The 12,170-nt window shown below is 36.7% G+C and overlaps 1 protein-coding gene across 16 annotated transcripts in view; it reads left to right on the top strand.

Annotated features, from left to right (window-relative positions):
• RFX3 (regulatory factor X3) overlaps positions 1–12,170 on the top strand; it is a 264,606-nt gene that overhangs the window by 228,540 nt on the left and 23,896 nt on the right. For all 16 annotated transcript variants that reach the window (XM_070248213.1, XM_070248210.1, XM_023627284.2 and 13 more), the window contains one exon: positions 7,564–7,717. In XM_070248213.1, coding sequence (XP_070104314.1) covers positions 7,564–7,717 — 154 coding nt within the window. The remainder of the gene's footprint in view (positions 1–7,563; positions 7,718–12,170) is intronic.

The following is a 12,170-nucleotide window of genomic DNA, read 5'->3' as shown; positions in this document are numbered from 1 at the left end:
AAGAAATCCTAGGTACCTCCCCAACCTACTGAATCACAATCTTGATGGTTAGGGAGTAATGATTGGGGATGGGGTAACTAGAAAGTTTTTTCTTCAAAAAGCTTACTCCTGGTGATTCTAATGCATAGCCAGTTTAATACCCAGTAATCTAGTAGACAGTAGAAAATGAATCACTTTTTGACCAAAATAATACAGATATAAATGTTTGTTTTTGTAGACATAGAAGAACCCCAGAAGAGAAAGGCTTTCAGATCACTTGATATGTGATATCAAATGTTGGGATAAGCTGTTGACTGTAGGTCTGCCCTTAGGGTGAAAAACAGAGCCTGTGTGAGTGGCATATATACCATATATATGCAGGATAGAATGGACAGATGGAGTTCCATTTCATAAGATAAGTTACGTAGGTTATATTTTTGACCCTGGCATTTGTTCTTGTGGTGAGAGTTCATGTTTTTGCTTCTTTAGATAAAAGTGGCCCCCACTGACTCAAGCCTAAAAGCCATATCTACCTTGAGATTAGGCAGTCCCTTATTTAGAGCTTACGCAGTCACATGCATATTAGAAAGTAGTAGCCACAGGACGTAGCACTGACTGTGGCTGTGGGCACACCACGGTCATCACCTGGACCTCAGCAGTGAGTCCAGAGCTAGTTGTGAGGAAAGAGGGTAAGCGAAGAGTAACAGGGTTTAGGACCAAGTAGTGCTTGTGAACCCAGTCAGCCCAGACTATAGGATTTCCATCTTGTTTTGACCACCTTCAAGATGGAACCAGAGATCTTTTCATTCTGTGATAGGAGTTGCTTGGTTTTTATTTTGATTTCTTTCTTCCTCAACTCATTTGGTCCAATTCTTATTTCTTAAACCGAAGTAGAGCGGCAGATCCGCTATATATGTCTGAGAATTAAATTATCCTTACATCCTGAGAATAGTTTTCTAGTGTCTAGCCCAGTGTCAAATGCAGTGAAGGAAAGCCTGCCAGTTTCTGTTGCTGTTGTTTTGTTTTTAGTTTTGGAATGGAATAATTCTCTAATTCTGTCTCTCATATTTAATACCTTTAGCCTATGTGATTGGAGAAGCACCTCATTACGTGAGCTAACTCTCCGACCCACTGGGGAGCTTCAGTATAGCCAGTGCTGGGTTTAGATCTGGGTCTTAATGAGAAAAGTGAGTTTGCCTTCAATACATGAGGAATATTTAGAAAACATTGTCACAGTATTCTAAAAGTTGATGCAACAACACTAATAGTAATAGGAAAATCCAAAAATTTTATTTGGAAACATTTCTTAAGAAGATTTCAGGCATCTTCCCATTTGCTTGCAAGTTGATTTTTTATTCTTCCATCTTTTTCCCCAGAAAATCATATAGATGGTATATGTGCTTCACAAATAATTGATGAAACAGAAGTTATACTAGCTGGTTATTCCAAAACCTGAATGACCAAAAGTAGAGTGCATCCTCTGTATGAGAAAAAGCAAGGTTTTGTTTTTCTTCTTACTGCTTTCATATGTTGTTATGTCAGACTTGCCCCTACTCCTTCCCGTGGGTTTTTATTTTTCTATATTTAGTTGATATCATTTTAGAAACACACCCTTGGAGCCTTTGTCTCCACAGAGCTCTGTTACAGGTATCTTGAAAAGAGAGAAAATTACTTACTTGTATTTCTTGTTCTCTGCAGATATACAGACCCAGTGGATCATCACTTGCCTGCCCTCTGTCCTCCCTGAGTTGGGGATAATTGGCTTGTTATTATTAGACACGATTATGGTTATTATTTTCATTTTAAAAAGACTTGAAGGCCTACAGTTCAGGGCCAAAGAGGGAAAGGCACATTCAGATAGATACATACCTCCTGCTGGTAGGCAAAGTCAATAGCTTAAGAGCCTTTAAAATCTGAACTGTTTTTTACTGAGATATAAGAACATAGTGAGTAATGAAAACTGCATTCACAAAAACTGCGTTCACAAACTATCAGAGAAGCAGAATTACAGAATATTTTTTTAAAGGTTTTTCGCATTGTAAGAAGAATCTGGCAGTCACATACACAGACCCTTCATGTTCTGAGGTCGCTTAATCTCATAATTTCTAAAATTCCCTATATATATTTACATGCATACAACTATAGAAATAAACTGGCAGAGAATCATGATAGCTGTAGTTGATACATTGTTGCCAATACCCTCTGCTCCTAGGAGGTCTTTCCTTGCCTAACCTGGCTTTGCTTGGCTACTGTTGGCTCCCTGGGAGGTGGAAAAAAATATCACCGCCTTTCTTGGGCAGAAATGGGGAAGTTATGTGGGCCAGTTCTCAGCTTGCGTGTTTTGTGGATAACAGCACAGCATTCCTCAGGGCTGCCCTGAGGGTCAAGCAAATATCCCATTTTTAAAGAATGTAATTTCTATCTTTGATACAGTGACTTGAAAGGGGGCACAGGGAACCTAGTTTGCCTACAACTGGACAATATATAAATCTTCCCTAAAGGAATACTCTTTTGGAATCAACTGTAAGCAGTCTTTGAAAAGAGAGTTCACATGAGGGTCACAGGTATGATGTTCTCACCTTTCTGCTTAGAGAGGGTATGATGTAGCCCCAAATACACGAAGAAAGGTGGATTGGGTATCTTGTGTTAGGGTATCTGTTTCAATTTCTACACTATCAGTTATAAAGATAAATACCCAAAGGTATTTCTCATCTGTTATAAAAATAATTAACGTTTATAACTCTGATTTTAAAAGGAGTTGAATTTGTGGTAACTTAGCAACATGAAATTCAGTAGAGTCAGTTTTGCAACATATCTTATAGAAGTCTGAATCAGACAATAGGTTTCCAATTAAACTGTTAATTGTGTTATTTAATACTTAGCTTGTAGGGCAGCAACCCAACAGAGAGAAATAAAGTAGACGCAGCATTAATAATATAATTCAGCTGATTCTTTTCTAAACATATGACAATAATTTCATGGCATGCTTATCAGTATTTTTAAGAAATAACTAGGTGTTGTAACTGTAGGTCAGCAGATTCTTTTTTCATTTCCCAACAGAATTTAGTATCACATGTACATTTTATGCTGAAATAAGGTGATTGCCTAATTGTACAAAAGTTTCCAAAACACTTTGAATGAAATCCAAAGACCTTATCATGGCCTACCAGACGACCCTACATGGTCCAGCTACTGGTGACCTCCAGACCCTATCATGTATTCTTTTCTTTGCTCACTGCCCTTCAGCCATGCTAGCCTCCTGGCTAATCTTTGAATCTTTCAAGCATAGTTCTGCCTCCAAGTCTTTGCACTTTCTTGCTTTCTGCCAAGAAAGCTCACAGGTTCACGTAGCTCACTCCTTCATTTCAGTCCAGTTTCTGCCTCAGAGAGAATTTTTCTGACACCCTAACTTGAAATGCCTGCCCCGTCACTCTCCATCCTCTTGCCCTGGTTTATTTATTTATTTATTTATTTATTTATTTTTAAAGATTTTATTTTTTTCTTTTTCTCCCCAAAGCCCCCCAGTACATAGTTGTATATTCTTCGTTGTGGGTCCTTCCAGTTGTGGCATGTGGGATGCCACCTCAGCGTGGTTCGATGAGCAGCGCCATGTCCGCGCCCAGGATTCGAACCAATGAAACACTGGGCCCCCTGCAGCGGAGCGTGCAAACTTAACCACTCGGCCACAGGGCCAGCCCCTATTTATTTATTTTTAATTGAAGTATAATTGACCTACAATATCTATTAGTTTCAGGTGTACATCATAGTGATTTGATATTTATATACATTATGAAATGATCACGATAAGTCTAATTACATCTGTCACCATACAACCTTATTACAATATTATTGACAGTATTCCCTATGCTGTACCTTACATCCTCATGACCCATTTATTTTATAAGTGGAACTTTGTACCTCTTAATCCCCTTCACCAACAAATGGGATTAGATTAAACTAAAAAGCTATTGCACAGTGAAGGAAACCATCAACAAAACATAAAGGTAACCTACTGATTTATTTTTTTCATAGGATTTATCACTACCTAACTTTATATTTTATATCTACTTGTGTTTTTATCAACTGTTTCTCCTACTAGAATGTGAGCTCTGTTGAAACCAGAATTTTGTCTGGCTTTTTCTAGAATAAGGCACTGGCACAAAGTAGGAACAAAATAAACATCTATCGATAAATGAATGTGGATTCTCTTGGAAAAAAATAATCGACTTTGCATTTCTAGAATAATATCAGAAAGCTACTCAGTATGAATATTCTCCTTCATCATTTATATGCTTTCAGGGTTATTATATTTTAAGGGAAATATAAAGGCCTAAAATTTGAATGTAGAAATATATATATAATTCATTGTGTGTCTGTGATAGATATCCCTGGAAATATTTATTGACATTCAACTGACCCAGGATTGATTTTCTATATTATAATGAATGTCATCTTTTAAAATAGAAATTTTTCATTATGAAATTAATATGTGCTCACTTTAGAAAATCTGGGAAATACTAAAACTATACAAAATATAAACTTAAAACATCATCATTTGAATACCCAGAAGTAACCACTGGTAAAGTATTTTATTTTAGTGTTATATAAAATTAAGAGCCAGTTGTTTAGCATAGTTTATTATCTGTGTCTTTCCCTTACCAAATTCATTTACTGGTATATCTTGAGCATTTCTTGTCATTAAATATCTTCAGAAACATAATTTTTAATGTCCTCACAAAATTCCATTATGTATATGTCTCATAGATTTTTGAAATGTTCCCTTTTTCCCCAATTCTTGAGCATTTAGGTGGTTTTTGTTGTTGTAATGCAATTGTAAAAAATACTGTAATGATTATCTTTGTGTAAGATTACACATATATCCTCAGATAAATTCTGGTAAAATGGTTTGAACCTTTTAAGGTAACTAATACTATTTTAATGACATGTGCTATTTCAACGCTAATAAAGTATTCAATATTCCCATTTATTTAGGGTTGAGATTTTTTAAAGAACTCTACAGATAGTTTTATGTTAAATGGGTTCATATTATATGCATCTTACTTCTTTAATTTGATATTATATCATAGACGTCTTTCCATGTTACTACGTTTATGTCTGGTCTACCTCATTTCTTTAAACTATTGTGTAAAATTCCGTATATGAATGAACCATAATTTGTTTAATCAGCGTCCTACTAATGGATATTTAGGTACCCCCCACCCCCAGTTTCTCACTAGTATAAATATTGCTGTAACTAAAACAATTTCTGCTCATTTGTATAAATTTCTAGAATTAGAATTGCTAGGTCAAAGGATTTGTGCATTTTTAATTTTGACAAATATTGCCAAATATCTCTCCGCAAAAGTTTCATTAATTTATACTCGCAGAAACAGTAAATGAGAGTTCTTTTTCTCATCCCTTCAGCAACACTGGATCTTTTAATCTCTTATAGTGCTATAGATGATGTATGATATCTTACTTCAATTTGCATTCCTTTTAATTTTGAAGAAGGTTAGTCATTTTTATATGTTTGTTAGCCATTTGTCTTCTTTGGGCTATATTTTAAGTATTTGCTGTCTCTTTTCAACAAGAGAGATGCGATTAGGAGTAAATATTCTTCTCTTGCATTGCTTAATTTTTCAAAATTATTTACTTCACATGATCAAGTTTGGATTGGTGTGCATAAAAATGTTATGCAACATTTTATTGTTATTTTTGTGTTATTTTGGCTTTTTAAGTAGAGGGTTCTCTGCCTTTGAAATTTTTTCCATAGGAAAAGAAATGTTTAATTTCAAATAGCTATTATATTTATGTTAATCATTTTTACAAATAGTTGATGTGTCACTGAATTTTAGGAAAGGCATGCATAGAATTATAAACAGAATATTGTCATATATCTTTGGCATATAAGTGAATGTATTAATCTACTTTTAGTGATTCACTTACAGAGTTCTAAACCCTAAGGAATCATTCACTAGAACTACTGTTAACAATAATCAATATATTATTAACTCTAATATATGTAGTAGTGTAGTAATGGGTAGTTTTCTTAAGATCTCGCATACGTTATCTCATTTGACTGTCAGGCTAACCTTGAACCTTAAAAAGCTGAATGACATGCTCACAATCAAGATCATGTAGTGGTTAACGTGGCTCTAACTTCAAACCCATGCTTTTTTTCTTTTTAGTAAATAGATCCACAGAAATAAGAGGTCCTCTACCATCATCATATAGTAGCCCCCTGTTCTTGCTGCCTAACTCAATGAGAATGAGAAGCTCAGCTTCTCCTGTTGTGTATATTTTAATCATAATCACTTATATTTGCATAGTGGTCTCTTCATTCATAAGTTTTTTCATATCCTTGAAATCATCATGTAAGTTAGATAAGACCAAAAATATTGCTTTCATTTTTACCCAAGAGGAAAAACAGTCTCAGGGAAATGATTTGAGGTCCGCATTGAATTAATGAAGAGCCAGAATCAGAATCCAGGGCTTCAGAGTTTCAGATGTATGTTGATAATCTGTCACTTGCCAAGATGAATGTATAGAATTTGATATATTAGTAGCCACTATCTGGATAAAGTTGACAGTGGAACAGAAAACAGAAGTACGGAAGACTTCTGTACAGTCTTCTTCCGTCTGCCTGGCATTTTACAATTCTCCATTGCAAAACAAGCTTTGGGAATATCAGCCTATACATTCTCCTATCTGAGAATATAATGGCTGTTTTAGTTTTCCTAGGCCAGAAGTCTCTGGAAAAGGCCATTAAATGAAAGTGATGAGAAACACTCCCCCTCCGCCCCCCAACTCTGTCTCTAAGTTAGAAAGGTTAAAGAGGTTTGAAGTGCATGGACAAGCTTAATGATTGGCATGTCTTCGATGAAACCAAAATTTTATTTTGGACTCATTTTTATTTTAAATATAATAGAGTTTATTGTTAGTATTTTATTAATAGTGCTTTTATATTTTGGTATTTTGTAAATCAAATATTCGCATTTTTCAAACATATGTATTTCTTCTTAATTTAATTTCTTGCAAGGATCCCTGTACATACTCACCTATCTTCTGTATTGCCACATCTGGGCACACTGCTTAGGATGATATGTAACCTTTGTTGTCCCACACAAATCCGTATTTTCCCCCAAGTGAACCCCAGAGTCATTATCACTGAGAAATGGTGACATAGTGTTTACCCATTATCAATAAGATTGTCACTTTGAGTTGCTTTTTCTTATCATGGTGATGAGTTGTCAACCTTTCAGAATCTTTTTTATTCAATTCTGACCCATTTGTGAATTAAATAGAATCAGCAGACTTGCCTATTATAGTTGAATGGTTTTTCCCAATGAAGACCAGTCTAGCTCTAATAAAGATCTGATCAAGTCTCAGTGAGGATTACTTCTTTAGCACTCTGTTTAGAAGAGTTGAGGTAACTGCTTTCAAAAATGAAATTATTCTGTGGCAGGTTGCGTGCTATACCAACCTTTTAGACCTCTAACTTAACTCCTTTTAAGAGGAAAAGTAGGTTGAACTCTAATCTGGTCACTAATATTGGCTGCATACATGTCTTTTCTCTTGGAACAGCTCAATGGTCATTCGGGACTTAACCTTACGCAGTGCTGCTAGCTTTGGCTCCTTCCACCTGATCCGTCTGCTCTACGATGAGTACATGTTCTACTTAGTAGAACATCGTGTTGCTCAGGCAACAGGAGAGACACCCATAGCAGTCATGGGCGAGGTAAGAGAGACAGAAGGTACTGCAACCCACAGGGCTTTTCAAAAAGAACCTGAATTTCATTTTAATCTAGATATGTTAATTATTGATTAAAGCAGTGGTTCCTAACTAATGAGTCTTAGACTCTGGAGGGGCTGTGGAGTAATTGTAGGGGGTCCTTAAATCCCTCTGTTCATATGTATTTTCTTAATCAAAAGATTCTAAAATTCTAGATTATGTCATGTGAAAGTTCATGGAATGCTTCAATATGTTGTAAAGGTGTTATGTAAAAGAAAAGTTTGAGAATCACTGGGCTAAGAAAACTTTATTGAATGGAAAATAAGAAAGATTGATGTTTCTGATACAGATAAGCGCTAGGAATGCAGAGGAAAATGTTAAATATGTATTTTGTAGACTCTTTTTCTGAGTGCTCAAGTACAAAATGAATGATTCTGTTTCAGAAGAATAACGACAATGATGAAACATTTTGGGGGCATTCACTATGTGCCAAGCACAGTTCTTTACATGGAATAAAGCTTTTGACGCTTAAATAACTCTTTGAGATCAGTGCTACTTTATCCTGTTTTACAGATGAGTATCTGAGGTTCAGGCAGAAAGCTAAGAGACAGAGAGATGAAATGGTTGCATAGCTAGCAAGTGGTGGAGAGCTGTTTCGAATATTCAGTCTGATTTTCAAACCCATGCTTCTAATCACAAAAGATGTAGAAAAAGAATTCTTTTCTTCAGAATTTCTGGATAGTGTCAAAATGTTGTATTTTCAACAAATGAAAAAAGCTAAAACTCTGAAGTTAATGTACACAAGTATTGGTTAATATAATGAGGGATAGACTCAAATGATTCAGCACTGGCTCATTTTGTTGTATTGTATTGAGCGCATTTTAGATCTTGCTGGATTATACCAGTTTGGGCAATATTACAAATTACTCAAAGCAGTAAAGAAGACGTGTTCATTTTTAAGCTATGTGTATGTGCTTATTTAAATAAAAAAGGTGAAAATAAATATTAGATACATTCCCTAGTTTAGTAAATATAATAATAAAGGTATAAATAAAAATGTGTTAAAATACTTCCAAGACTTCTATAAATATTCTAATACAAATAAAATACATGTCAAACTTATTCTTATTCGAATGTTGGTTACAATATACCTCTTTCTCTGTTCTTTAAATTCCCTTGCTGTGTGTCTATATGTGTTTGTATGATGTTCCTTAATGGTGATTTTGCTTAAATGATGCCAATGTGTGAGATTAAACAAGAATCACTGTAGCTTTTAAATTATAGGCAGGATCTCATGTGACCAAAACTATCAGGACTTTTCTTAGATTTGACTTCACCTCAGTGCCTCTTTCTTTAGTCCTTTTGTAGATGCCTGGTTGCAAAATGCCCAGTTGGCAGGTAGATTAAGTACTGTAAGATTTCTCAACTCAGAGCTCAACACTTCTGAAATAGACATGCCTTTTGGTGTATTTAACACATTTGCCAACCACCTCATATGCTCCGGGACTTCTTTAACAGGGTGATCAGGACAGTGGTAACAGGGATTCTCATTAACACCCTGGGACTAATCCTGATGCGTGGTCTTTGCTTTCCTTGCATCTCCAGGGAACAAAGGCAGTGGTTGTAAGCTGGTCACACAGTGTGAAGGCTTAGCAACCTGCTCATATGCTTGACTAGGCAGCACTGGCTCACCAGAATTAAAGTGGCCGATGTAGTCAATACTGCCAACTAATCATCCTAATAGGCACTTTTTTTACTATATGTAAATAATGTAAATGACTATGACAGACTGCCACATGAGGCAAAGATATAATATGAATAAAATCTAGATCAGAAAATAAGGTATAAAATGCCTTCTGTAAGATCAAAGATCTAAGCACACCTCTTGACTTCTTTGCTTGCTATCTCCTTACTCAACTTACGGGAAAATCTTTTGGGCTGTCTGTGATCATCCATTATTCAGTCCAGGCCAATTAAGGCTAGTTTTACAGGTTTGATCTCCCCTTACGATATTGACGCCTCATGTACCTGTTGGGCATTATAGACCTGTTGGCCATGGTCATATTATCACATCTAAAATTTCTTGATTCTTGGGAAAATGAGAAGGAAACTCAAGGAAAAGGAAGGCTGTTCTCTCATATGTCTCTCATATGTTATCCTAAGCCTGCCTTAGACATCAGATTACAGGAAAAAAAGGCTTTTACGTGGTGAGGCTCTAGTTGATTCTCAGAAGCCCCTTAGGTGACTTCCCTTTCCAAACACCAAGTCCAGAAGTGCTTACATACACATTGGAGCAACACATCAGGCCAAAATCCACTGAAATACGTAAAATCACCATTACCCTCAATCACAGCAAGTGGTTTTCAACCATCAGTAACAATAGCAACCACAAAAACGATAATAATTGTTATTACTTATTGAGAGCTTTTTATTATACACTTAGCGAATTAAATTCTTGATCTGTCTACTAATGGCTCTTTCTCAGTAAATGGTACCACAATCCTCCCTGTTGATGATACTGGACACCTGAACATCGTCTTTTATATGTCTTTCTATCTTGACCTCTGTGTCCAACCAATTAGTAAGTCTGCTTTTTCCCAAACTTCCCATAATGCAGTCAGTATCATCTTATGAAAATGCAGAATTGACTGTGTTATCACCTACTTAAAACCCTTCAGTGGCTTTCTCTTCTCTAGTTAAGGAACAAAATTCTTTCCTTGGTGCATGAGGTCTTCATGATCTGGCCCTGCCTCTTTGATCAACCTCAAGCTCCCTCTTAGTGCTTCTCTTGCAATCACAGTGGTCTTTTCTCTGTTCTTATTCACCAAGCTTTTCTCATCATTGGACCACTGTATAAATGGTTCTTTCTACCTGGAACCCTCTGCCCAACTTCCCTTGCCCATTCTAATTCCTACTTCATGTCTTAAATATCAGTGCCTCAGGGAAGCCCAATTCCCCCCAGACTACCTTAGATACTCCTGTTCTTTCTGATTTATACTTTTCCTTTTCATTCTGGAACCTACACAATCCTAATTGCTTGGTTCTTTGCATGATTTGTGTAATTTAAGGTTTAATGCTTGGAAAGAATAGAGAATTTTGAGTCAGGAAAACTGAAATCTACTTATAGTTCTGCCATTTATAGTGGTATAATCTTCAGCAAATCGTGTTCACTTATGCTGAACCTACCTCCGAAATTTATTTATTTATTTAATAAATATTTCTTCCATACCTACTCGAGGCCAAACACTATGATGATTGGAGTATAATGATAAACGAAATAGATTTTGAGCCTACGTTCAAGGAGCTTACATTTTCGTAGAGGAATGTACTAAATGTTCACGCAACTGCATAGCTGCAAATTCTCATCAGTGCTATAAAACAAAACTAAAGGAATATAGGGATATATAAAGCATAGGGCTCTTGGGGAGGTCAGGGAAGGCTTCCCCCCAAAAATGGTGTTTAAAGTGAGAGTTCAAGGACAAAAGGAGTTAACTATGTTAAGTGAGTGAGACTTGGGAGGTAAGGGGTAGAGCCCACTGCAGGCATGGGGAAACACATACACAGGTCCTGCCTGAAATGGAAGGGAGCACGGCCTTCCAAGGGGAGGTTTTCATGGGAAATCGGAGGTCCAAGCATCAAGGAGACCAAATATACACCATCCAATTCAGCAGACAAGACGCATAATTGGATTAGGATAGAAATCCAGAATTTCGAGTGAAGCTTACACACCACATAGCACTTATGTGTCAAGCACTGCTCTAAGTGCTTTGTATATATTAATTTAATAACTCACAACGACCTTGTGAGTGAATATTATTATTATAGCTAGTTTACAGATGATGAAATGAGACACAGAGCCAAAAAGTAACTTGCCCAAGGTCACACAAGTTATGAAATCAGGTTCTGAAACCAAGCAGTCTGGCACCAACGTGCTTGCTTTTAATCTACGATTCTTATTGCCTGCTACGGGATCGGGTGATAGTGGAGCAAGAACAGTTCAGAAACCAGGGGAAACCTGGAAAATAGTCGCAAACTTTGCTGGACATTTGTTTTGCCTTTATGGGTGCTGTATTTGGGAGAGGTGGTTGTTGTTAGTACTGTCACGTCGATTCTGACTCCTAGTGACCCTGTGTGTAGCAGAGCAGAACCCTGCCCTGTCTTTTTCTACCATCTCACATCTTCCAGCGCTGTATCAGACAATGCTCTGCTGCTGTTAACAGGGTTTACATGGCCAATAGTTTCAGAAGTGGGTGGCCAGGTCCTTCTTCCTAGCCTGTCTTAGTCTGGAAGCTCCACTGAAACCTGTTTACCATGGGTGACCCTGCTGGTATTTGAAATACCGGTGGCATAGCTTTCAGCATCACACAGCCATCGCAGTATGACAACCAACAGACAGGCTGTGTGGTTCCCTAATCGGGAAAGGAACCTGAGCCGTGGCAGTGAGAGTGCTGAATAGTAA

This window comes from Equus caballus, chromosome 23 (assembly GCF_041296265.1).
Source record: "Equus caballus isolate H_3958 breed thoroughbred chromosome 23, TB-T2T, whole genome shotgun sequence".
Taxonomy (NCBI): domain Eukaryota; kingdom Metazoa; phylum Chordata; class Mammalia; order Perissodactyla; family Equidae; genus Equus; species Equus caballus.
This window is presented reverse-complemented; position numbering and strand designations above follow the sequence as displayed.